This window comes from Rhinoderma darwinii, chromosome 1 (assembly GCF_050947455.1).
Source record: "Rhinoderma darwinii isolate aRhiDar2 chromosome 1, aRhiDar2.hap1, whole genome shotgun sequence".
Taxonomy (NCBI): Eukaryota; Metazoa; Chordata; class Amphibia; order Anura; family Rhinodermatidae; genus Rhinoderma; species Rhinoderma darwinii.
This window is the reverse complement of record NC_134687.1, coordinates 34,135,191-34,157,980: the sequence shown is the minus strand read 5'-3', so window position 1 is coordinate 34,157,980 and position 22,790 is coordinate 34,135,191. Positions and strand designations below refer to the sequence as shown.

The 22,790-nt window shown below is 42.1% G+C and overlaps 1 protein-coding gene across 2 annotated transcripts in view; it reads right to left on the bottom strand.

The window, feature by feature from the left end:
• HTT (huntingtin) overlaps window positions 1–22,790 on the bottom strand; it is a 182,880-nt gene that overhangs the window by 95,924 nt on the left and 64,166 nt on the right. For both annotated transcript variants that reach the window (XM_075857408.1, XM_075857398.1), the window contains 15 exons: window positions 21,415–21,561; window positions 20,851–20,971; window positions 20,152–20,297; window positions 10,450–10,601; window positions 8,635–8,837; window positions 8,186–8,312; window positions 7,188–7,309; window positions 5,865–5,975; window positions 5,325–5,402; window positions 3,199–3,422; window positions 3,036–3,114; window positions 2,161–2,322; window positions 1,549–1,604; window positions 1,293–1,441; window positions 1,033–1,169 (listed from right to left, as the gene is read on the bottom strand). In XM_075857408.1, coding sequence (XP_075713523.1) covers window positions 1,033–1,169; window positions 1,293–1,441; window positions 1,549–1,604; window positions 2,161–2,322; window positions 3,036–3,114; window positions 3,199–3,422; window positions 5,325–5,402; window positions 5,865–5,975; window positions 7,188–7,309; window positions 8,186–8,312; window positions 8,635–8,837; window positions 10,450–10,601; window positions 20,152–20,297; window positions 20,851–20,971; window positions 21,415–21,561 — 2,014 coding nt within the window. The remainder of the gene's footprint in view (window positions 1–1,032; window positions 1,170–1,292; window positions 1,442–1,548; window positions 1,605–2,160; window positions 2,323–3,035; window positions 3,115–3,198; window positions 3,423–5,324; window positions 5,403–5,864; window positions 5,976–7,187; window positions 7,310–8,185; window positions 8,313–8,634; window positions 8,838–10,449; window positions 10,602–20,151; window positions 20,298–20,850; window positions 20,972–21,414; window positions 21,562–22,790) is intronic.

Here is a 22,790-nt window from a genome sequence, read left to right as displayed (position 1 = left end):
AGTTTAATAGAGTTTATTGTAGTGTAAAGTAAACTAACTAACTATGTATAGAAGTTAAAAAAAAAAAAAAAAAAAGAAAAATGTCCAATCTTTCCTCTGAAGTCATGTAACAAATAAAAAAATTATACAAAATTGGTATCGCTACAATCATGAAAGTCAAAACTATTACAATATAACATTATGTAACGCCACAGTGAACGCAGTAAAGAGGAAAAAAAAATATAAAACTGCCAGAATCTCCGTTTATTGGTCACTTCATATCCCACAAAAAATGAAATAAACCGTGATCAAAAAGTCTCCTGTTCCCCAAAACAGTACTAGTAGAAACTACAGCCCGACCCTCAAAAAATAAGCCCTCATACCGCTCAATCAGATGAAAAATAGAAAAAAATATGGCTCTCAGAACGTGCCGATAAAACACAAATTTTATTTTTAACAATTACTTAGTAAAAGTAGTAAAATAAAGAAAAACTATAGAAATTTGGTATCGCTGTAATCGTATTGACCGGTAGAATGAAGTTAACATGCCATTTTTGCCGTACGGTGAAAGCCGTAAAAACGAAGTCCCTCAAAATAATGAGGAATCGCCGGTTTTTTTTTTATTCCACCCCACAAATATTTTTTCCCAGTTTCCAGGTAGATTATATGGTACAATAAACGGTGCCGTGAAAAACGACAACTCATCCCGCAAAAAACAAGCCCTCATATGGCCTTATCGACGGAAAAAAAAAAAAAAAAAAAAGGTGTGGCTTTTAGAAGGTGGGGAGGAAAAATTCAACCGAAAAGCTGTGGGAAGGGGTTAATGTCTCTGTTTAGAAGATTTGATCGCTCTGTGGGGCTAAACAATGACCACTCTAGGAAGATTTGAACCCTATAAGAGTGGTCATTGATTATTCACATAAGACTGGTCAAAACAAAAAGCAGCATTACCTGTGCCGGCTATACGTAATAAGAGTTTGGGATCGCTTTTCTTTTTCCAATGACTGTCCTTGGATATGTTTTTTAAAAATGTAACGGCTGATGCGCCCTCACCTGATGATACTGGATCAGCCGGAGAAGCATTGACACCACAACTTCCTTCTGAGTCTCCAATTCTTTTCCTGCATCGGCTTTATTTGCTCCCCTTAATACAAAAAGGTCATGGACTATGGGCTGCAAAGCTGGAATAGCTACAATACAGAGTAAAAACACACATTAACCACTTCTGGAATACTAGGAAGTAACGATACACACAATAATTGCTTCATTTAGGCCTGTAGGACCGCAGAAGACAGTAGATCACGTCTACCTACCATGGGTCACTGCTTTTCTGCCGCTGGCCATTATACCATCACACAGCTGGATGATTTTTGGAATGCCAATGATCTGCTTGGAATGATAGCGCTCGTAGGACAGCAGTACCAAGAAGAAGAACACATTAGGAATGATGGCTTCCGACTCCCTGTTTAGTTTAAAGGAAAACACTTAACTTAAAAGGGATATTATCTACATTATAGATATAGCTAAAAAAATAAATAAAGTAACATGAAAGTTTAGAGAGGGCCTTACCTGAATTGTCCCACTTCAATGTATTCAAACTGCTTCAGTACAAAGCCAATAAACACCTAAGAAAAATTATGGGAAAATTGTGAAAAAGGGGTTGTCGGGTTTGAATGTGTTTCATTTATTTGCAGAAGAGGAAATAATACAGTTTTCGAATATAACATTTATTTCTTATAGCATGGTTCTAAAAAAAGAAATTAAAAAAATGGTATAGCCCACAGATTAGTCCTGCATCTCAGAACTAAATGAAGAGGACTAAACATGGCGTTAGTCCTTAACCCACCACCCACACATCACCATGCCACGTTTAGTCCTATTTAGTTAGCTCATGCATTACAGCGGACTAATCTGTGGACAATACCAATCTACTGTGAAGAGACAGGGGCCTACTACACTGGTATAAAAAAAAAAAAAAAAGAAAAAAAAAAAAAAAAAGAAGGTATGTGAGCAGAATTTCGAAAACACAATGGAAAATTGTAAGATTTCCTATTCGAAAAAGAAACAAATTGAAAAAAAAAAAGGGGGGGGGACTACCCCTTTAAAACTACAGAGAAGGTCCACACGTGTAATCAATGGATCACCATCATTAGCTTTTTATGGCTAGATAATGAGTATTACCTGATCAGAATCCAGCAGGCAGTAGTTGACTCGGAGCTGGACCAGTTGAGCGAGCAGGTCGAGGACTTGTCTCTGTAGTTGCACAGACGTGGTGGTGGTGTATTGCTTCAAGGCTTTAATCACCAGGGGCTCAAATAGACGGATGTGATTATGAACAGTATTCTGCAACAGGTGAGGGAAAACAACGGTCATGTCCTGTTTTACCACTAACAACTCCTGTAGAGATATTATCCTAGTATTAGAAAACTTCCATACACTGAAGCAGCGGATTGAAGAGTAACTTTCATTTCAGCAGACTTTTGACGTCATAATGACTGGTCAGAAGTTTTGATCGGTGGAGGTCCGGGTGCCGAGACCCCCACTGATCGCGAAGACGAACGGGCAGTATCGCTCACTCGGGCACTTTGCTTCTCCAGCTGCCATCGGCCATCCTAGTATGCCTGAAGATGGATTCACATAGAAAGTCTATGTATGAGCGCGTTTTCAGCCTGATGCTCAGACTTCCTAACGTTAGCCCTTCTTCAGGCATACTAGGACTGCCGATCGCCGCCAAAGAGGCAAAGCGTGAGCAATTCTGTACCTTCGTTTTAGCGATCAATGGTCTCACCACTGATCGCTAAACATCTGACATGTCACTAGCATACTTGGTGGTCACCAATGTTTTTCCTTTCCGGTGTCTCGGCAGGGTTTAGCCTAGAAAACGATGATGACCCTTGCAAATAACTACTATCGCAGGTTCTTTGACAGTGTGCGAGTGCAACAAATGAGGTGCGAGTGGAATATTGGGACAAGACACCCTTGCTAAAGACCTGATCCCAAGAGGTCAGTGATCGATAAAATCCTTTATGATCAATGATCGCAATCCACAAGATTACCTTGTCTGCGCGATGCTTAGTAACATTAGTTATGTTGTTCTTCAGCTGGGAAGAAACTTTCTGGAGAACATCAAACCATCTGTAAGAGGTAAATGAGTAACAGGTCATCCATCTATAAAGGTGATAATAAAGAGATGAGGGATCACTAGATGTGTCAGCTTACCCTGATGCGTCCTGCTCTTGGTCTGCTTGAACCATATTTCTTAGACTGGCATCTGCCAACGCCTGAGTAAAATGCGTGTAGGGCGCCATGAAGCAGTAATGGTACAAGCCGGGACGCAGGTTAGAGGATCCCAGGCGCTGAGCCTTGCCTTGTGATTTACCAGGGTTAGAGGATAAAGCCTCAAATTGTGATGCCAAGTTAGTCCCAAAAAGTGTCTTTAATAGCTGAAAAGAAAACAGATTATTAGATGACTAAATATACAAGTAGATTACATTCAGAAATAAACTGCAGCTCCACCTTCTACCAACATATTAAAAGGATGTTAGATTTTATTTTTACTGACTAAATTGGAAATATCGTCCTATGTTTTGTTATTTTACTTATTCCAGCTCATCCATAAAATGACATCCAAATAAATGGATTAAAATATGAATATCTATTGCCTGAATTGTAGGTTTCATGTGTTAAAAGGGTTAATCCCAACTAGGACATTAATGGCACATCCATGGAATATGCCATAAATGTCAGATAGATGCAGGTCCGAGAGTTGGGACCCCTGTCTACCTCCAGAAGAGAAGAACTCAACCCGGACCCGCCTGTTGAGGTGCCCACCGGCTGCCGAATCCAGTCAGAGAATAAATGGAGGGGCGGCTGTGCATGTGCGCAGATCTCTCCATTCTGTTTTATGGGAGTTACAGAAACATCAGAGCACGTATGTCCGCTTGTTTCCATAAATCACATAGGAATGAATGGAGGGAGCCCAGCACATGAACAGCCAACCTCTCCATTCATTCTACGCTGGATGCGGCAGGACAGGGGGTTGGTTGACCCCTGTTCTAGATATAGGTGCGGGTCCTCTTGGATATGCCATAAATGCCTGAGGTGGGAATAACCTTGATGATTATTGCTCCTGCAGAGTTGGGTGCTAATGACTAAATTAGACCCACAACCAATTGACAGCAGTAAACCATGAAACACTAAAGTACTGGATAGTAAAAAAAAACATAAGAACAGGTCAGACAACAACAGCTTGTTGACTGTTTCCAGGTAGAAACAGGGTTCTCTTAACATTGCACAGAATTAAAACAGCAAGACAATAATGAAGACATACTAAAACAATGCCATATTTCTAATTTTTATTGTAACCAAAAAAGACCTGCACTAGTCGGGCATGTCTGCAAGAAAATTATTAAAATACATGAAAAAATATGCAGATTGTATCGCTGGTGCTGCCTCAGACTATGAAAAACTGGCAGCAGAGGCACCAACGGAAATCTGATAAAGCAAAATATATCCAAGTAGACTAAGGCCGGACAACATCAAATGCATTGCTCTGAAGTAATAGATGTGAAACCCGTCGCACCAACACATCCACAGAAGCCATATGCCCTACTAGCAATACAGTGGCTCAATCTCCGTTTTCTATGAGACAAGGGGAGTATTAGCTTTATCACATCATATACGAGAAAAACTCTGTATGCAATACTGGGGCTGGCAATAATAAAAGAATTGGGCTGTGCAGGGTCAGCTGAAAAAAAGTTCCATCTTGGTACCACATCTATGAGCCAGAGCCACTGCAAATGACCACGGGTCCAGTGGACTTCCAACCACGTGTTACAGTTACCCATTCATTTAAAGGAGTTCCTGTAATACTACATTTCCATGGAGCCTCCCCTTGTGATAACAGTTGATTGCCGAAGGAGACTTCAATGTTCGCATATCGATATACGGACACGTTCGGCGTGTGCCCTAAGACAGCTCCCAGTGCATATGCCGAAAGTGCCCATAGGCACCCATTTACCAGACAGAGGCCAAAGAAATGTTTGTTTAGCCTAAAGCGGGCATACTTTCTTTTTACTCTATAGGAAAGTGCAGCAGACCGCGCTGTCCTATACAGTGGGCCACATGGCATTCATGTTTTTAACATTGTGAACAATGGTCAACGTATGCCAGTGTATGGCTAAACATGGGCATAAGTCGGAGGTACAGGCCCGAGAATACTCCTGATGTGTGTCTATGGAATACAACCAAGGTGTAACAAGAACAGAGACTGTGAAGGACTTGATAGCATTTGTCTCATTTCTAACCTACCGCTTGCCCGTGTTACACGGCTTGTTTAATCTCACCTGCTGAACACAGACAGTGGCCATCACTGGTTCACGGCTGAAACAGGATTTAAGATAGCCCAGAATTTCTTCAACGCACTGTAAAAACAAAACCAAGATGTCATTGGGGGGGATACAGAAACCGTCCTTTTTTTTTGTTTTTCGAAGGCTGGAGTATGAATTTGGTAGAACTTCGTAAATGTATGCGCCGTAGCCCAGGTAGCAGCCTTGCAAACCGAAATTGGTGTCGCACCGCCCAGGACGCACTGACAGTCTGTGAAATGTGCGGTAACCGGCTATTTATTCGTGCTTCCAGAAATACAAAAAATATTCACAAAATGCACCACATACTGGTCTTTTTGTCTTCTACGAGGAGACCATCCCGTTACGTTGATGCACTTTACTTCATGCTGCGGTGATATGTTGACTTTGCAGATCTTACGGTTTTGTTTTTGAATGTTCTGAATGTTAAAAAGTGTTTCACGTATTCCCTTAATAAAAACGATCCAAACGTAAAAAATATTCAGGAAATGCAGTAAGACGCCATATGTTGGTCCTCACCTTGCCAATATCATGTAGTGTAGCAAGTTCCAAAATCTGTGACAAAACATCAAGGACAGATCGCAGGAAACCCCCAAACTTCTCATTGGTATTCTGAAGGTCCAGGGTCACCTGGGAAATTCAGAGAATGAGAACAATCCAACACAAAAAGAAATGACCAAAAAATAAAATAAAAAGCAAAAGGGCTATTAAAAAAATGATATATATATATTTAAATTTTGAGATAGTCATCATTTTCCATAAAGTATTGTCCGAAAATGGGACATTTCTCTAAACTACAAGAAACTGCATTCATAGTCATCGATTGGAATTTATCTTAGGTTTATTCTAATTATGACATCTCAGCTCAATAACACAAGAACATCCAGACCGTCTGCAGAACACACAAATACATATTACTTTGACTGGGCTTACCCGGTGTTGAGAGGGCTGCCAGCGTGGCAGATTTTTTGCAGATATTCGTGTGTGGATTGTGCACCGAAAATCTGCAACAATTTACGGTCCAATACATGCGGATGGAGTTCTTAAACCCCCATCCACTTGTAGTGGAAAAAAAATAAATAAAATCAACATGGAATTAAAGGGGTATTCCAATTGCGCAAAGTAATGGCATAAGGCTACAGTATGACATCACTTGGCGATCAGTGGGGGTCCAACTAGCAGGACCCACAGCAATCCTGGGAATGAAGGTCCACAGCGCTGATTTGCCATGAAGTGGTATCAAAGTCCGCAGAAGAAAAACTGTGCTGTGCCCGAGCCCATCCTTAGCCCTCTTGCACACGACCGAGTGACACACGGGCCATTTTCATGGCATCAGAGTGGCACCTGATAGTTTATAGGGACCCACTTTAGTGGGTGATTCTCCGATGGGTGGAAAGATGAAAAAGCTTGCTGAGGGTTTCAGAAAGCCACATATTTATACAGAGTTAAAATGAAAACCAAGTGAAAGCTGCGGTTAACGTAGGAACATTAGTAGGATGTTACATGGTTAGTACCGTTAAAAAAAATACACATGTCCATCAAGTTCAACCAAGGGATGGGGGAAAAAAAGGGAAGGGATGAAACTAATTCTACACATTGACATAGGAGCGGATACATTTTTGTTCTAGGAAACTATCTAACCCTTTTTTGCAGCCATCTACTGTCCCTGCTGTGACGGCTCCTGCGGTGACTATTCCATAGATTCACAGTTCTCACAGTAAAGAAGCCTTGTCGCCTCTGCAGGTTGAACCTTTTTTTCTCCAGACGGAGGGAATGCCCCCTTGTCTTTTGAGGGGGTTTTACATGGGACTCTACATTTGATATGATCTTGAGGACACATACCTTGTAGTTGGTGTATGTTGCTTTCAATACATCATATAGTTTTAAATATGATGGAAGATGGTAAAAGCTGCCAAGAGTTTTGCTTGCTTGAGCTGGACCTGAAGCATCTGTCTGCCTAGAAGCTTTTATTTAATTAAAAAAAGAAAAGAAAAAGTAGTTAGAAACTAAGAGGAAAACTTACAATGCTATAAAACAATGATCCGTAAAGTTGCGTGGCTCCACTGTAAACAGATCCGCTTTCGGATAGAAAAATATTGAGAGCGGCTCCTCAGAATTACTAAATACCAGATCGCCTTTAAAATGTCATGAAGTCAAACCACGAATGTATAATTAGAGTTAGAGAGGTTTTCCCATTATAATACCTTTATGGCACACGGACTAGAAAACTATAGACAATGGACTTTAAGAAACTTCTGAACTTACAAAAATTACAAGTTCAATCTCAGTTTTGACTCGCAACTTGACAGGACCGTGCCTCTCCGCAGGGACCAATTTGTTATTAGTAGACCATTTTAAAAGTGATCGGATGTGTGTGAATTAAGGAGTTATTATGATTTTGCAAGTAAAGCTTATTCGCTGCATAATAAAAAGTTATTCAATTGCCTTATATACCTAGTCTATTAATCCCTCACAGTTCTCAAGATCTCGGCTTGTAGTTATTCATTCGAGACTTTCCTGGTTTACTTCCAGAGGATAAAAAAAACCGTCCTGGTCATGTGATGGACACACCGGTGCACGGCTCGTTACAATACAGTTATCGGAGCCGTGTCTTGTAATAAACCGTACACCTGTGTGTCCATCACATGACCAGGACAGATTTTTCAGCCTCTGGATGAAAACCATGAAAATTTCCATTCAGTGGCTATAGGCGGAGACCTTGAAAACCATAAGAAATAGAATAGAAAACGGTATAACTTAATATACAATAAAACAGCTTATTTGTCCTGAAACCAGAATACAAAGCACGCTGGCCCCTATTGCTTCATTGCCCCATTTACCTGGAGTGGCATCGCTGGCCTTTTTTGGGCTTAATGGTGCCGCTGTTTGCTCCGCAATTTCCTTTTCCTTTCCTTTCCGTCGTATGGGACTTAAAGAGGGTGGGTTAGTAAGAGATGGCAGTGTGGCCTGAAGGTGAAATACAAATAAATATACATTCAAATAGAAAATGAGCAAATACATGGGTGTCATGAAAAGATTTTAAAAGGGTTGCCTGAAATTGAAATAAAATAAAAAAAGAAGGGCCTAATTTTTCACGTGTCACTCTTGTTATACCAGTCACAGCCTATGGACATTCACTTGAATAGGGCGGAGATACAATACCAGACACAACACATGGACAAGAGCAGATTTTTCTTATAAGGGGGTAATCCGAGCCTTTTCTTTTTATTAATATCAGGCAACCCCTTTAATACCAAAATCCTTACTAGTTATAGCATATGATCCGTACCTTTACCACCGGCCCAGGAGTGACATCATCAATCACATGAGCACATATGTTGATGGCCTTAAGTAAGTGGACAAATAGCTGCTCCACCATCCCAACTATTGAGCGGTCGCCGAGTGCAGGCCATGGCTCCTCCGGTTTGTTAGCTGCCTGGTTCGCTTCGTCCTCAGGTGTCCATGGGTTTTTCAGAGATTTAGGAGCAGTAGCTGGAATGCAATACCAACCCCACATGGATTGGGTACAAATGTATGATAAAAATAGGATCAGGTTTTAATTTCCGATGTTCATAATTTTAAATAATCAGTAAAAAAATATGGCTTAAGGGGAAAAAAAACAACAACTCCTAAACCCAAAAAGACAGAGTTTATTAAAGGGGTTGTCCTGCTGTTAAAAAAAAATATATAAAATTATATATCTATAGTCTGGCTGCTGAGTATGTGTTAAAATAATGAACGGTCACCGATTGGCTGCAACAGTCATGTGCCGATCCTGCACGTCTTCACTGCTGCAATGTAAACCAACGGGGAACCATTAGAGTATCGGCGCTGGAGCGGCAGGAGGTTTATAGTATTTGCTAGAATGATATCTTAACACATAAAGCACTTTTTTTAAAATTTTTTTATTAACAGCTAAACATCCCATGCACTCCGTTTTAAGTAGATGGTTCCATATCTGTTTATATTCACCACTTCTAAGCATAGATCTCACCACAGGAAAGGGGAATCTCCTGAAACTTTTTTTTTTTCCTATTCTGTGAGCGGGCTGCATGGATTTTGCATGATTACATACAGTACTATCTAAGTTGTGCTCAATATTAGAACCCCTGTTCATATTGCCGGCTAGGACATCCGGACCTCATAGAAGGGGGTCCTCTGCTCGGGACCCCCTCTCTATGTGCTAGAACAGAGAGCGGCTTCTGCTCTGGCAGATCCAGCACATCAATGAATTTGTATAACCGGCATGTAATACCTAGATGTGGCTGTGCCCCTCGATAACAGCGGATCGCCAAGGTTAGCTCGCCACACTACCTTCTTTTGAAAAAGGGGTTGTCCTCCGGAGACAAAATCACTTTAAAAGCAGAGGTCCAGTCTGGCTGAGATATTCTGCATGCATTTACATATGAAAGGAGTAATAGTGCGCATGCTTGACCACCGCTCCATTCATTTCTATGGGACTGAAGAAGAGAGTGCTCGGCAGCCCCATAGAAATGAATGGAGCAGAGGTAGAGAATACGCACTACAGCCCCATTCCTATGGGGCTCCCAAAAACGGCAAGGTAAGCCCATTCGTGTGATCGGTGGGGGTCTCAGCGGTCAGACCCCTACCGATAGATAATGGGGTTTTCCCATAATTATTATTTAAGTTTTAATGAAACGCCAGCTTTCCATTGATCAGATAAACCATAAATGTTTGACCATTGGGCTCTAACAGCTGCGGACCAATTGTTCCCATCATAAATCACTCTTTTAAAGTGAATAGCAGATACTGTACAGAAACAGTCCATCACAGGGTAGTTGGGAGTCCCAGGGGTCTGAAGAGACTTATGGCATATCCAGTCAATATGCCATAAATGTCTATCATGGGAAAACCGCTGATATTGCGATTAAATGCCAGGGCGGAGATTGGTTGGTTGAGAATTACCCATTATTGGAGTTTTTCCAATAAAACCCTAATACACAAACCATGATATATAGACCAATTCGCCATACAATGTGTAGTAACGCCTAATTTGTCAGGGTTATTATGACATACTTTAGGTAAGGGCACACACCCCTGGATAAAACCGCATAAGTGCTATAATGAAAGCGGCTAGGCTCACCTGCCAATAGATTTCCAGTTAGGATCAATGCATCCTGGTGAGCAGAGAGATCAAGAGGGAACCAGGCAGAGGATAGCAGCGACAAGATCATGTTGGCCATGCCAGCAGTGCAGCTCTTGTGAGACTCCTCCAAAGGACTGTGCTGGGAAGTGCTGGAAGCAAAAAAAAAACAAGGATTTATACACTTTCAAGATCAAAAGCGCAGAGGTTGTTAGAACAAAATCGCAAAAAAAGGGTTTAGAACGGACGCATAAAAGCGCCAATACCAAAAACCACAAACTACTATGGAAACGAAGAGTAATAAACAACTCATTGAGATCTTTGAACTTCTTATTTCACTGCCCTGATGTGCACCACCAATAATAGAAATTAGTATACAGGAAAGGCGGATGTTGGAAAAAAGAGAAAATAGGGCAAGAAGTTGAGATATTGAATCTTTTATCCAAAGACCAGCTGTGGTAATAATGGATTACCAAATAGTGAGCGGTCCCTTATGGAACACCCTATAACATATCAAATCCCACTTAGCATAGGATGTCATATACAGCTTTATGAAAAACCTAGTGGGAATGGAGAGGGATAGTGCATTGAAAGAAGTCTGAATTGAATATTGTGTATTCTAACAGCAACAAATAGTATATTGCCGTAAAAGCAAGTGCTGGAGTGAATAATGGCAACACGGTTACAAACAGAGTAACCTAGGAGCCACAATGTGTCAATTCAGACTTCCCTAGAAGACGCACTGAGTGTAAAGTAAACACGCATACTAGTGTCTTAGGCCTCATGCACACTTCCATCACCGATTTCACACCCGTTTTTCACAGATCCGTGTGTCCGTGATTGGATCAGCGTGGGTCCCGTGTGTACTCCGTGTACACTTCCGTGTTTCCGTGCGCCGCACATGGTACTCACTGTCCAGGGTGCTGAAAGAGTTACGATCAGTGCTGGAAAGAGAAAAGGGGCTGCACTGATTGGCGGTATCTCAGCACCCTGGACAGTGAGTACCATGCGCGGCGCTCACAATATAGATTACTAATGTTTCCTTCAAAAACCCCAACTCAGAAAAAAAATAAGTTTATACTTACCCAGAACTCCCTGCTTCTTCCACCAGTCCGGCCTCCTGGGATGACGTTTCATCCCATGTGACCGCTGCGTCATCCATGGAGGTTGGACTGGATGTCAAAAGAGGGACGCGTCACCAAGATAACGGCCGGGGTACGTATGAACTGCTTTTTCTTTCTATCGCTGCGGATGCTCTGCCGAAAGGTCTGCCCCTTCTCTCTATCCAGCACTGATCAGCAGCATCTTCTCTATCAGTGCTGGATAGAGAGAAGGGGCTGCCGATTAGTGCAGTGCAATATCTCTCTCTCGCTCCGTGCGCTTCTGCCCACCCGGCCGTTGCTAGGCACACACGGATGCCTTTCGTGTGCCTTCAGTTTTTTTGACGGACCCATTGACTTGTATGGGCCCCGCGGTCACGGAATCTCGGACCAAAGTAGGACATGCTCTAATTTTGTCGGAACGGAACAGGACCATCAAAAAAACTGAAGTGTGAATGGCCCCATTGAAATGAACGGGTCAGGGTGCTAGCCGTCAAAAATAACGGCTAGCACCCTGAAGGAAAAAACGGATGTGGGTATGGGGCCTTATAGGAGAATGTTGTTGCTCTTTGCATGAGACTTGAACAGATCAGTGATTAGTGGGTTAAACCAATAACTGGCACAAGAAAACGTGAAACAGAAACTGCTGCATTTAAGGTTCAACTATTTGATTTATGCTTAAAAAAAATCAGCCTGACACTGATAACCACGCTTGAAAATTTCACAGTGAGCAAACTAATGAGGAATCAAACCAAAAGTGCAGCAGTATTAGGGTATGTGCACACACACTAATTACGTCCGTAATTGACGGACGTATTTCGGCGGCAAGTACCGGACCGACCACAGTGCAGGGAGCCGGGCTCCTAGCATCATACTTATGTACGATGCTAGGAGTCCCTGCCTCGCTGCAGGACAACTGTCCCGTACTGTAATCATGTTTTCAGTACGGGACAGTTGTTCTGCAGCGAGGCAGGGACTCCTAGCATCGTACATAAGTATGATGCTAGGAGCCCGGCTCCCTGCACTGTGTTCGGTCCGGTACTTGCGGCCGAAATACGTCCGTCAATTACGGACGTATTTAGTGTGTGTGCACATACCCTTAGAAGTCGCTCTCACTTATTTATAGTGAAAGAAAACTCCTAAAGCTTGCGTGTCCAGCAGAGGTCACAGCAATCAGAGGTTATGTGAGAGGAGCGGCGATTTTGTATGCCGCTCTCTCCCCAGACCGTCACTGCAGGCGGGTGTGCAACCCAATATACACTGCGCCGTTTTCACAGATCGCTAGTCTGTGGAGATTGCTCCGCTATGCGTACGCTGTATTTAAGCAGAGCAGGGCAAATAAAGTTCAAGGCTACGAGCATGTATCACTTATCCCTTGATTAAGATGTCCCTTATCTACAAAAGGGTGTGTCTTAACGCGCGTTTCGCTGATGTCAGTGAGCTTCCTCTAGGGGCGAGGATGCTCGGTTTTTGACGTCTTTTAAAGCCGGTAGTGATTGACAGTTTACTTGACCAATCACCAGTAGGCTACAAAGTAACATTGTTTTACAAGATACTTCTTCATGGTAATAGGATAGTGCATAGATAGTTTGAGCAAAGATTATGAAGACTAAAGAGCTGCATTAGAACGTATAGCACATTATGCATCAACGTAGTTCAGAGGAGAACATATATTGTAACTAACAAAGAGATTGTTTTTCAATCTCAAACAAGGATATGAAATGAGTCCTCTCCTACTTTTGAAATATTTTCTTAGCGAATATTAACCCCATAACGCTCCATGACCTACTATTAGGTCATGCTAACTATAGCGTTCGCGCTCAGTGACCTAATAGTAGGTCATGGTGTAAACACGGCGCCGTTCGTGCGGGGCGCGTTCATGAGCTGTGACAGCTGCTGTTTCAGACAGCAGACTATCACTGCTCAATGTGCTGGGACCGATCGCGGAGCTCCCCGCCGATTAACCCCTTAGAAGCCGCGTTCAATAGTGAGCGCGGCTTCTTAAGGGTTAAGCCACAATCGACGGCCTGATCCGCGATAGCGGCCGGCGATCGTGACTATGGCAACCAGAATCCTAACAATGGACTCTGGCTACGCCATCAACGGAAGCCTAGTGGGTCCTGACGAAGTCAGGACCCACTATGCTTGCTGTCAGTGAGTAGCTGACAGCTCTAATACACTGCACTACGCATGTAGTGCAGTGTATTAGAATTGCGATCAGGGCCTCGTGCTTTCAAGTCCCCTAGTGGGACAAAGTAATAAAGTCAAAAACAAATTAAAAAAAGTTGTGTAAATATAAGAAAATAAAAGTTTTAAAAGTGATAACAGTAAAAATCCCTCTTTTCCCTTATCAGTCCTTTATTTTTAATAAATATAAACAAATAAACTATACATAATTGGTATCGCCGCGTCCGTAAAGGCCTGAACTACAAAATTATGTCGTTATTTATCCCGCACGGTGAACGCCGTAAAAGAAAATAATAATAAACCGAACCAGAATCACAATTGTTTGGTCACTTCACCTCCCAAAAAAATGGAATAAAAAGAGATCAAAAAGTCACATGTACCGAAAAATGGTCCTGATCGAAACTACAGTTCATTACGCAAAAAATAAGTCCTCGCACGACTTTATTGATGGAAAAATAAAAACTTTATGGCTCTTAGAATAAGGTAACACAAAAAGTAAATGATTGTTTACAAAACGTATTTTATTGTGCAAACGCCATAAGACATAAAAAAAAACTATAAACATCTGGTATCGCCGTAATCGTATCGCCCCGCAGAATAAAGTGAATATGTCATTTATAGCGCACGGTGAACGCTGTAAAAAAAAAAAAAAAAAACAATAGTAGAATTGCGGTTTTTTTAGTCACCACGCCTCTTAAAAATAGAATAAAAACTGATCAAAAAGTCGCATGCACCCCAAGAAAACCACAATGGATTCCTCAAGGGGTCTAGTTTCCAAAATGGGGTCACTTTTGGGGGGTTCCCAATGTTTTGGCACCACAAGACCTCTTCAAACCGGACATGGTGCCTAATAAAAAAGAGGCCTCAAAATCCACTAGGTGCTCCTTTGCTTCAGAGGCCGGCGCTTCAGTCCATTACCGCCCAAGGGCCACATGTGGGATATTTCTCAAAACTGAAGAATCTGGGCAATAAGTATTAAGTTGCGTTTCTCTGATAAAACTTTTTGTGTTATAAAAAAAATGGTATAAAGAGGATTTTCTGACAAAAAAAAATATGTACATTTCACCTCTACTTTGCTCTAAATTTCTGTGAAACACCTAAAGGGTTCATAAACTTTCTACATGCTGTTGTGAATACTTTGAGGGGTCTAGTTTCTAAAATGGGGTATTTGATAGGGGTTTCTAATATATGGGCCCCGCAAAGCAACTTCAGAACTGAACTGGAACCTAAAAAAATTAATAAATGAGGCAATACTTCGCTTCTTACATTATACTGATAATGAGCCGTGCCCACCCCGAGATGACCCCAGTTTTGACCGTTTGTATAAATGGAGACCCCTATTAGACCGTTTCAGTGCCCGGTTTTCCCAGCATTCACCCCCGAGAAGTGTATTTCTATTAATGAGTCCTTGGTAGATTTTAAAGGGAGGGTTCAATTCCGCGAGTACCTGCCGGGTAAGAGGGCAAGGTATGGCGTGAAGATGTACAAGCTGTGAGAGTGCATCCGGGTATACCTACAGGTTTAGGATATATGAAGGGAAGGACACCAGTATTCAGCCCCCAGAATGCCCCCCCCTTACTGGAGATAATGCAAAAATTGTGTGGGATTTGGTGCTGCTGGACCTGGGTTACCACCTCTACCTGGATAATTTTTATACCAGCGTCCCATTCTTCAACTGCCTCGCTCCCAGAAGTCCTGCGGCATGCGGCACTGCTAGAAGAAATCTGAGAGGCCTCCCTAAGACTCTGCTTGGGCAAATACTCAGGAGTGAGAGCAGGGCACATTCTAGCAGCAACATATTGTGTGTCACGTACAAGGACAAGAGAGATGCCACACCAGTACCCATGTACCTGTACGAGGTACCAGTACAGAGACCCCCAAACCAGACTGCATCCTGGACTACAATAGGTACATGGGAGGGGTGGACTTGTCAGATCAAGTCCTGAAGCCCTACAGCGCCATGCGGTGTGGTATAAGAAGCTGGCCGGGCACATCATACAGATGGCATTGTACAATGTGTACGTGCTACATCGATGTACAGGCCAGACGGGAACTTTCCTTGAATTTCAAGAGGTGGTTATCAAGAACCTAATCTTTAGGGACCAAGAAGGGGGGGGCACCCAGTACTTCTGGAAGCGGGGCCACACGCATCGTACCAGGGCAACACTTTCCAGGAGAAGTTCCCCAAACTGGCAAGAAGAGAAAAAGTCAAGAGGTACAAAGTCTGCTATAAGAGGGCGATAAGGGATGACACAATATATCAATGTGACACGTGTCCTGAAAAACCAGAGCTCTGTATGAAAGTGTTTTAAAATTTATCATACATCCCTTGGTTTATAATTTACCCCAATTTTACTTACCCTGATGCACTCCGCACATCTTATCCCCCTCATCTTTCCCCTCTGGGCCCTGCTGTGTGCCCAGGCAGCTGATAACAGCGACATGTAGGGTATTGCCATACCCGGGAGAACCCACATTACAGTTTATGGGGTGTATGTCTCCGGTCAAAATGCTCACTACAGCTCTAGATGAAGGTCTTAAGGGTGTAGTTTTTAAAACGGGGTCACTTCTTGCGGGTTTCAACTGTACTGGTACCTCAGGGGCTTCTGCATACATGACTTCGCACCAGAAAATCCCCAGTAGGCCAAATGGTGGTCCTTTCCTTCTGAGCCCTCCCATGGACCCAAACCACAGTTTATCACCACAAATGGGGTATTGCCGCACTCAGGACAAATTGGGCAACAAAATGGAGTATTTTATTTCTTGTAAAAATAATTTTTTTTTAGCCAATACGACATATTATTGGAAAAAATATATATTTTTTTTAAATTCCCAGCCCAATTCAAATAAGTTCTGTGAAGAAACTATGGGGCCTAAATGGTCACATTACCCATAAATGAATTCCTTGAGGGGTGTCGTTTCCAAAATGGGGTCACTTATGGTGGGTTTCCATTGCTTTGATACCTCTGGGGCTCTGAAAATGCGACATGGCACCCGAAAACCAATCCAGCTAATCTGGACTCCAACAAACACATAGCGCTCCTTTCCTTCTGAGCCCTCCCATGGGCCCAAACGGCAGTTTATCACCACAAATGAGGTATTGCCGCACTAAGGACAAATTGGGCAACAAAATGGGGTATGTTGTTCCCTGTTAAAATAAGAAATTTTGATGACATCTTATTGGAAAAAATGACATTTTTTAATTTCACAGCCCAATTCAAATACGTGCTGTGAAAAAACTGTGCGTTCAAAATGGTAACAACAACCATAAATAAATTCCTTGAGGGGTGTAGTTTCCAAAATGGGGTCACTATTGGGGGATTCCTACTGTTTTGGCGCCTCAACACCTTTTCAAACCTGGCATGCTGCCTAAAATATATTCTAATAAAAAAGAGGCCTCAGAATGCACTAGGTGCTTCTTTGCTTCTGGGGCTTGTGTTTTAGTGCACGAGCGCACTAGAGACACATGTGGGACATTTCTAAAAACTGCAGAATCTGGACAATACATATTTAGTAGTGTTTCTCTGGTAAAACCTTCCGTGTTACAGAAAAAAATTTAATAAAATTGAAATTCCGCAAGAAAAATGAAATTTGCAAATTTCACCTCCACTTTGCTTTAATTCCTGTGAAATGTCTGAAGGGTTAAAAAACTTTCAAAATGCTGTTTTGAATACTTTGAGGTGTCTAGTTTTTAAAATGGGGTGATTTATCAGGGTTTCTAATACATAGGCCCCACAAAGCCACTTCAGAACTGAAGTACCTTAAAAAAAAGGTTTTGAAATTTTCTTAAAAATATGAGAAATTGCTGTTTATGTTCTAAGCCTTTTAACGTCCAAGAAAAATAAAATAATGTTCAAAAAACGATGCCAATCTAAAGTAGACATATGGGAAATGTGAACTAGTAACTATTTTGGGTGGTATAACTGTCTGTTTTACAAGCAGATGCATTTAAATTCTGAAAAATGCTATTTTTTCAAAATTTTCTAAAAATTTTGCCATTTTTCACCAATAAACACTGAATATATCGACCAAATTTTACCACGAACATGAAGTCCAATGTGTCACGAGAAACCAATCTCAGAATCGCTTGGATAGGTTTAAGCATTCCGACGTTATTACCACATAAAGTGAAATATGTCAGATTTGAAAAATGGGCTCTGAGCCTTAAGGCCCAAACTAGGCTGCGTCCTTAAGGGGTTAAATGTTTGAAATTCAGTTTTTAGACATCAAAATCTGTATCAATCAAAAACGAGAAATAGAGACTGATCTCTACAGAAAAGAAACTGAAAAAAATAGTCTCCTTGATGCGAGAAGTGCCCAAGTGTGGAGAACGATCAAGGGAAACCCCAAGGGTGGATTTCTGAGGTTGAGAAGGAAATGCTTAACCTTTGAGAAATTCAAACTTGGGGCCATGGACTTAAAATCGTCAGACATGTCATACCCTTCCTACAGACATTGGCTAAATCAGTTTAAGACAAACACAAAACAACAATATGTCCAAACTCCCGGGAGAAAGACAAACCGTCAAAACAGATCCCGGTCCTGGAACGAACCAAAACGAGGGCAAGATCGGTGTCTTCGATCAATACAACGAGGAAAAGATTTTACGGTGAGTATGAAAATGCAATTTTTTTCATGTAGATCTTTGGAAGACACAGCACGATGGGAAGTCCTAAAAAAGTCCCAGAAAGTGGGAAGAAAATATATGAAAAGTTACAGTGTGTACTGTAGTCCAGGAGGCAACAACAGCCCTAGTAGAATAGGCAGTGACCTGAAGGGGAGGAACTTTGTTGATATGGAAGGCCGAGAGACCTTCGGGAGAAAAGATGGGACAGGTCGTAAAACCACCTTATCCCTATGGATGACCATAAAGAGGGACTTGCAAGACAGGGCAACCTGTTTCGAAACCAGTGTTATAGAAGCGACCGCTACCAAGAAGACAACCATTTCAGGAAAGTAAATGCAACAAATTGTCCCTCAAAGGTTCAAAAAGAGCATCCTGAAGAGCTCCACTGACCAAACAGAGTCCAAGGCTCAACTCCTCGCAGGAAAGTTTTCACTTGTGAACGAAAGGTCAAGGCCAGCTGGAAAATAAGGGATAGAGCATAAACCTTAGGGTCAGTTCACACAGTTTGACACTTTGACGCGGAAACCGCATCCAAAAACGCACCATAAAAAAAAAGTCAGAAAATGCCTCCCATTGATTTCAGTGGGAGGCGGAGGCGTTATTTTCCTGCGAGCGGAAACGGCTCGTGGGAAAAAGGGACACTCCCTATCTTCGTTCGTTTACGTCTCTGACCTTCCATTCACATCAATTGGGAGGCAGAGAAAGCGTATTTCGCTGCATTTTTTTGCCCACGGCGCTCAATGGACGCGGGTGAAAAATGCCACGAAAATCGGAGTGCAGGCAGAGCAAAATCTGCCTCAAGATGCCAAACGACATTTTGAGGCAGATTTTCTGCCTGCAAAAAAAGTGTGTGTGAACCCAGCCTTAAGGGAACACAATCCAAGTCCCAGATCAAGGTATTTTTGCAGGAAAAACAGAGGAGTTCTAGATGTAGAACATACCCAAGAATGGAAATTACGCTGTTCACACCTGCAAAAATACGTTTTCCAGGTACGGTGGTACATCTTAGCTGAGGCTTTCTGACCTTCAACACCGTCTGGACGAGAGGCACAAAGACTTTGGGCCCTCAGAACCGTGTCTTCACCAGCCACGCTGTAACAACGGGCAGACGGCTGGAGAGGTTCAGGAGACTGACTAAGATGGAATCAATCTCTGGAGCAACAGCTGGAGATCGGACCGCTTCTAACCGCCTATCTACCACTGACTGGCAGCTTTCTCCTTATACACAGATAAAAAAAAGCTGTCAATCAGCGGCCGGGGCCTGTTCTATCTGCAGCTCATGAATACATAATGCATGAGGATAGAGAGATTTTTATAAAACCTCATCATTGACAAGTAACAGCGTTGGAATCGGGGTCGCTGGCACGGTTTTATGCTACCCTAAGACAGGGCAGGATCAACCTGGTGACAGTCCCTTTAAACGTTATGTCACTTGCTCATAAGTTGGTCTTTATAAGTTGTGCTTCCCCTGACGATTTGTAACGTGTTTATAAGTCCCATAACTTTCAATTTAAAGGCATAAGCCAATTTACAAAGTAGTCAACCCCTTTAATACAGACAGGTCGTGATATGTTTTTTTTTAAAAAAAACATTAAAACCAAAATTATAAAAAGAATCATTACAAAGACACAGCGGCAGAGAAATCCGTGATCTCACTGCTCTTACGGTACAATCCTACACATTACACCCCTGCCAATTATACAAAAAGCCAAACCCAATAAATGTATCTACCTCGTTCAGTGTAAATCTCACTTCTTAATTTTCCATGATTACCCAGGGTTGATTTACCTGAAGGACCGTCCCCTATTCTTGTATACTTGGATCCGTGAGGCCTGGAACCCAGAGTATATGATGTACCCGCAATGCCATCCAACACTCCACGTACATACTGGATATGCAGTTGACAGCAGACAAAGAGCTTCACAGCAACCAAACTATAAAGCAAGCGGAAATCATGGAAGTCATTTGTGCATCATCTAGAACATTTCTAACCATTTTCTAACTACAAAGTCTGTTCCATGGATTCCCAGCTGACGGTACCGGGGCTTAAAAAGTGACCTCCATAGCTATGCACTGTAGTATTGTAGGGCATGCTCCCCTCTACATTAAGCTTTGTAGTTGGTCAAACCTGACAACTCCCCCACCACTCATTTTACTTTGTGCTTTTACGCAAGGTTTCTAATAGAAAAATCATAATTATTGGCCCCCTCTAACACATTTGACCTATGTATCGGGGACACTCCGGGCGTATACGTCAAACAGACCCATAAGCACCCATCATACGAGTTTAGAAGAGTGTCCTTTTGGCACCCTTCGGGGTTACATTTTGTTTGCTGGATAGAATAGCGTAGTAGTAGTCAACATCTCTATTCTATCTAGAGGCACCTCGCAAAAAGCGTAAACTGCCTGGTATAGATTTTATTATTTAGGATTATTTTTTTTTAACATGGGATACAAGTGGTTAGACAGCAAAAAATTAAAAGTTACCGTGAGAGCTCGCGTGGTTGATGTGGTTAATGCGTGGGAGACTGCCGTGATAACCTTGGACAAGTTATTCTCCATACTGACATCTGTCGGACCCTGTAGAATATTGTACCCTCTGTAGATCCTGTAAGAAGTATCACAACCATTAGCATCAAAGTAACAGCTTTATAAGTGATAACGTGTTACCTCTGAGAAAGAGCACGGAGGAAATGATCATTGGTACATACAGCGAGTTGCCACTGCCTGAGAATTATACACTAAAAGATGAACGCGACACAAGCAGACTAGGCAACATTTTACAATACTCAACCGTCGAGACTGAAGAGAGCGTAGGTGTCTCAATACTTTTGTCCATATAGTGTATAGCCCTTTTAAAATCACAAATCTTCAAACAAATGAGACAATGAATGGGAAAAGCAATAATAGTCTACATTTGTAATATACAAAAATACCCTGAATTTTTTTTTCATATATTCAGTGCAGCTTTACAAGAAGCTTGGTCGATGAACTATAAAAAAAAATTCTGAAAAATATCTAATCTTATGTCTGCCGGAGAAGACTCCTCACCTGGTGATTGTACTGACGGCATAGTGAGATGCAGGTTGGGTCTCATGCATGAGAAGCTTCAGGTAAACACTGCTCTGGTCTCTAGCCGAGGCTACCACAGGATCGGCCTGTCCTTGATCACAGCTGTAAAATAACTTTGGAACCAGCCTGTGGGGAAAGTCAATAAATGGGTGAAAAGACTGAAAATAATTATATTTTTTTAGGTCCGGATATATTTTTTGGGTTAATAAGGCTTCCAAAGTTAAGGGGAAAACACTCCTACCATCAAGTTCAGCAGCAGCGGATCCTTAAAGAGACTCTGTCACCACATTATAAGTGTCCTATCTCCTACATAAGGAGATGGGCGCTGTAATGTAGGTGACAGTAATGCTTTTTATTTAAAAAAACGATCTATTTTCACAACGTTAGGAGCGATTTTGGTTTATGCTAATGAGCTTTCTTAATGCCCAAGTGGGCGTATTTTTACTTTCGACCAAGTGGGCGTTGTACAGAGGAGTGCATGACGCTGACCAATCGGCATCATGCACTCCTCTCCATTCATTTACACTGCACTAGCGATATAGTTATATCACTATGTGCAGCTACATACACAAGCCCTAACATTACTACAGTGTCCTGATAATGAATACAAATGACCATCCAGCCTGGACGTCATGTGTACTCAGAATCCTGACACTTCTGACTCTTTTCTGTGAGATTCCAGCAACGGATACGAAATCTCGCGAGATCTCGGAGCTAAACGAGATTTGGTTTCACTTGCCGGAATCTCACAGAAAAGATTCAGAAGTGTCAGGATTCTGAGTACACATGACGTCCAGGCTGGAGGTCATGTATATTCATTATCAGGACACTGTAGTAATGTTAGGGCTTGTGTATGAGGCTGCACACCGTGATATATCTATATCGCTAGTGCAGTGTAAATGAATGGAGAGGAGTGCATGATGCTGATTGGTCAGCGTCATGCACTCCTCTGTACAACGCCCACTTGGTCGAAAGTAAAAATACGCCCACTTGGGCATTAAGAAAGCTCATTAGCATAAACTAAAATCGCTCCTAACGTTGTGAAAATAGATCGTTTTTTTAAATAAAAAGCATTACGGTCACCTACATTACAGCGCCCATCTCCTTATATAGGAGACAGGGCACTTATAATGTGGTGACAGAGCCAATTTAAAAGGAAACCGGTCACTTGGTTTGGAGCCACTCAACCACCAAAATGTTGTTAAGCAGCAGGGGGTGTTCCAAACCTGCGAACCTCGAAACCGGCTGTTTCTGGAATAGTTAGTAAACTAAATGACAACATACTGAGAGGAGTATGCATATTGCGCACATGATGCTGAGGATAGTACACCTCACTTTACTGCGTAGTGTACGGT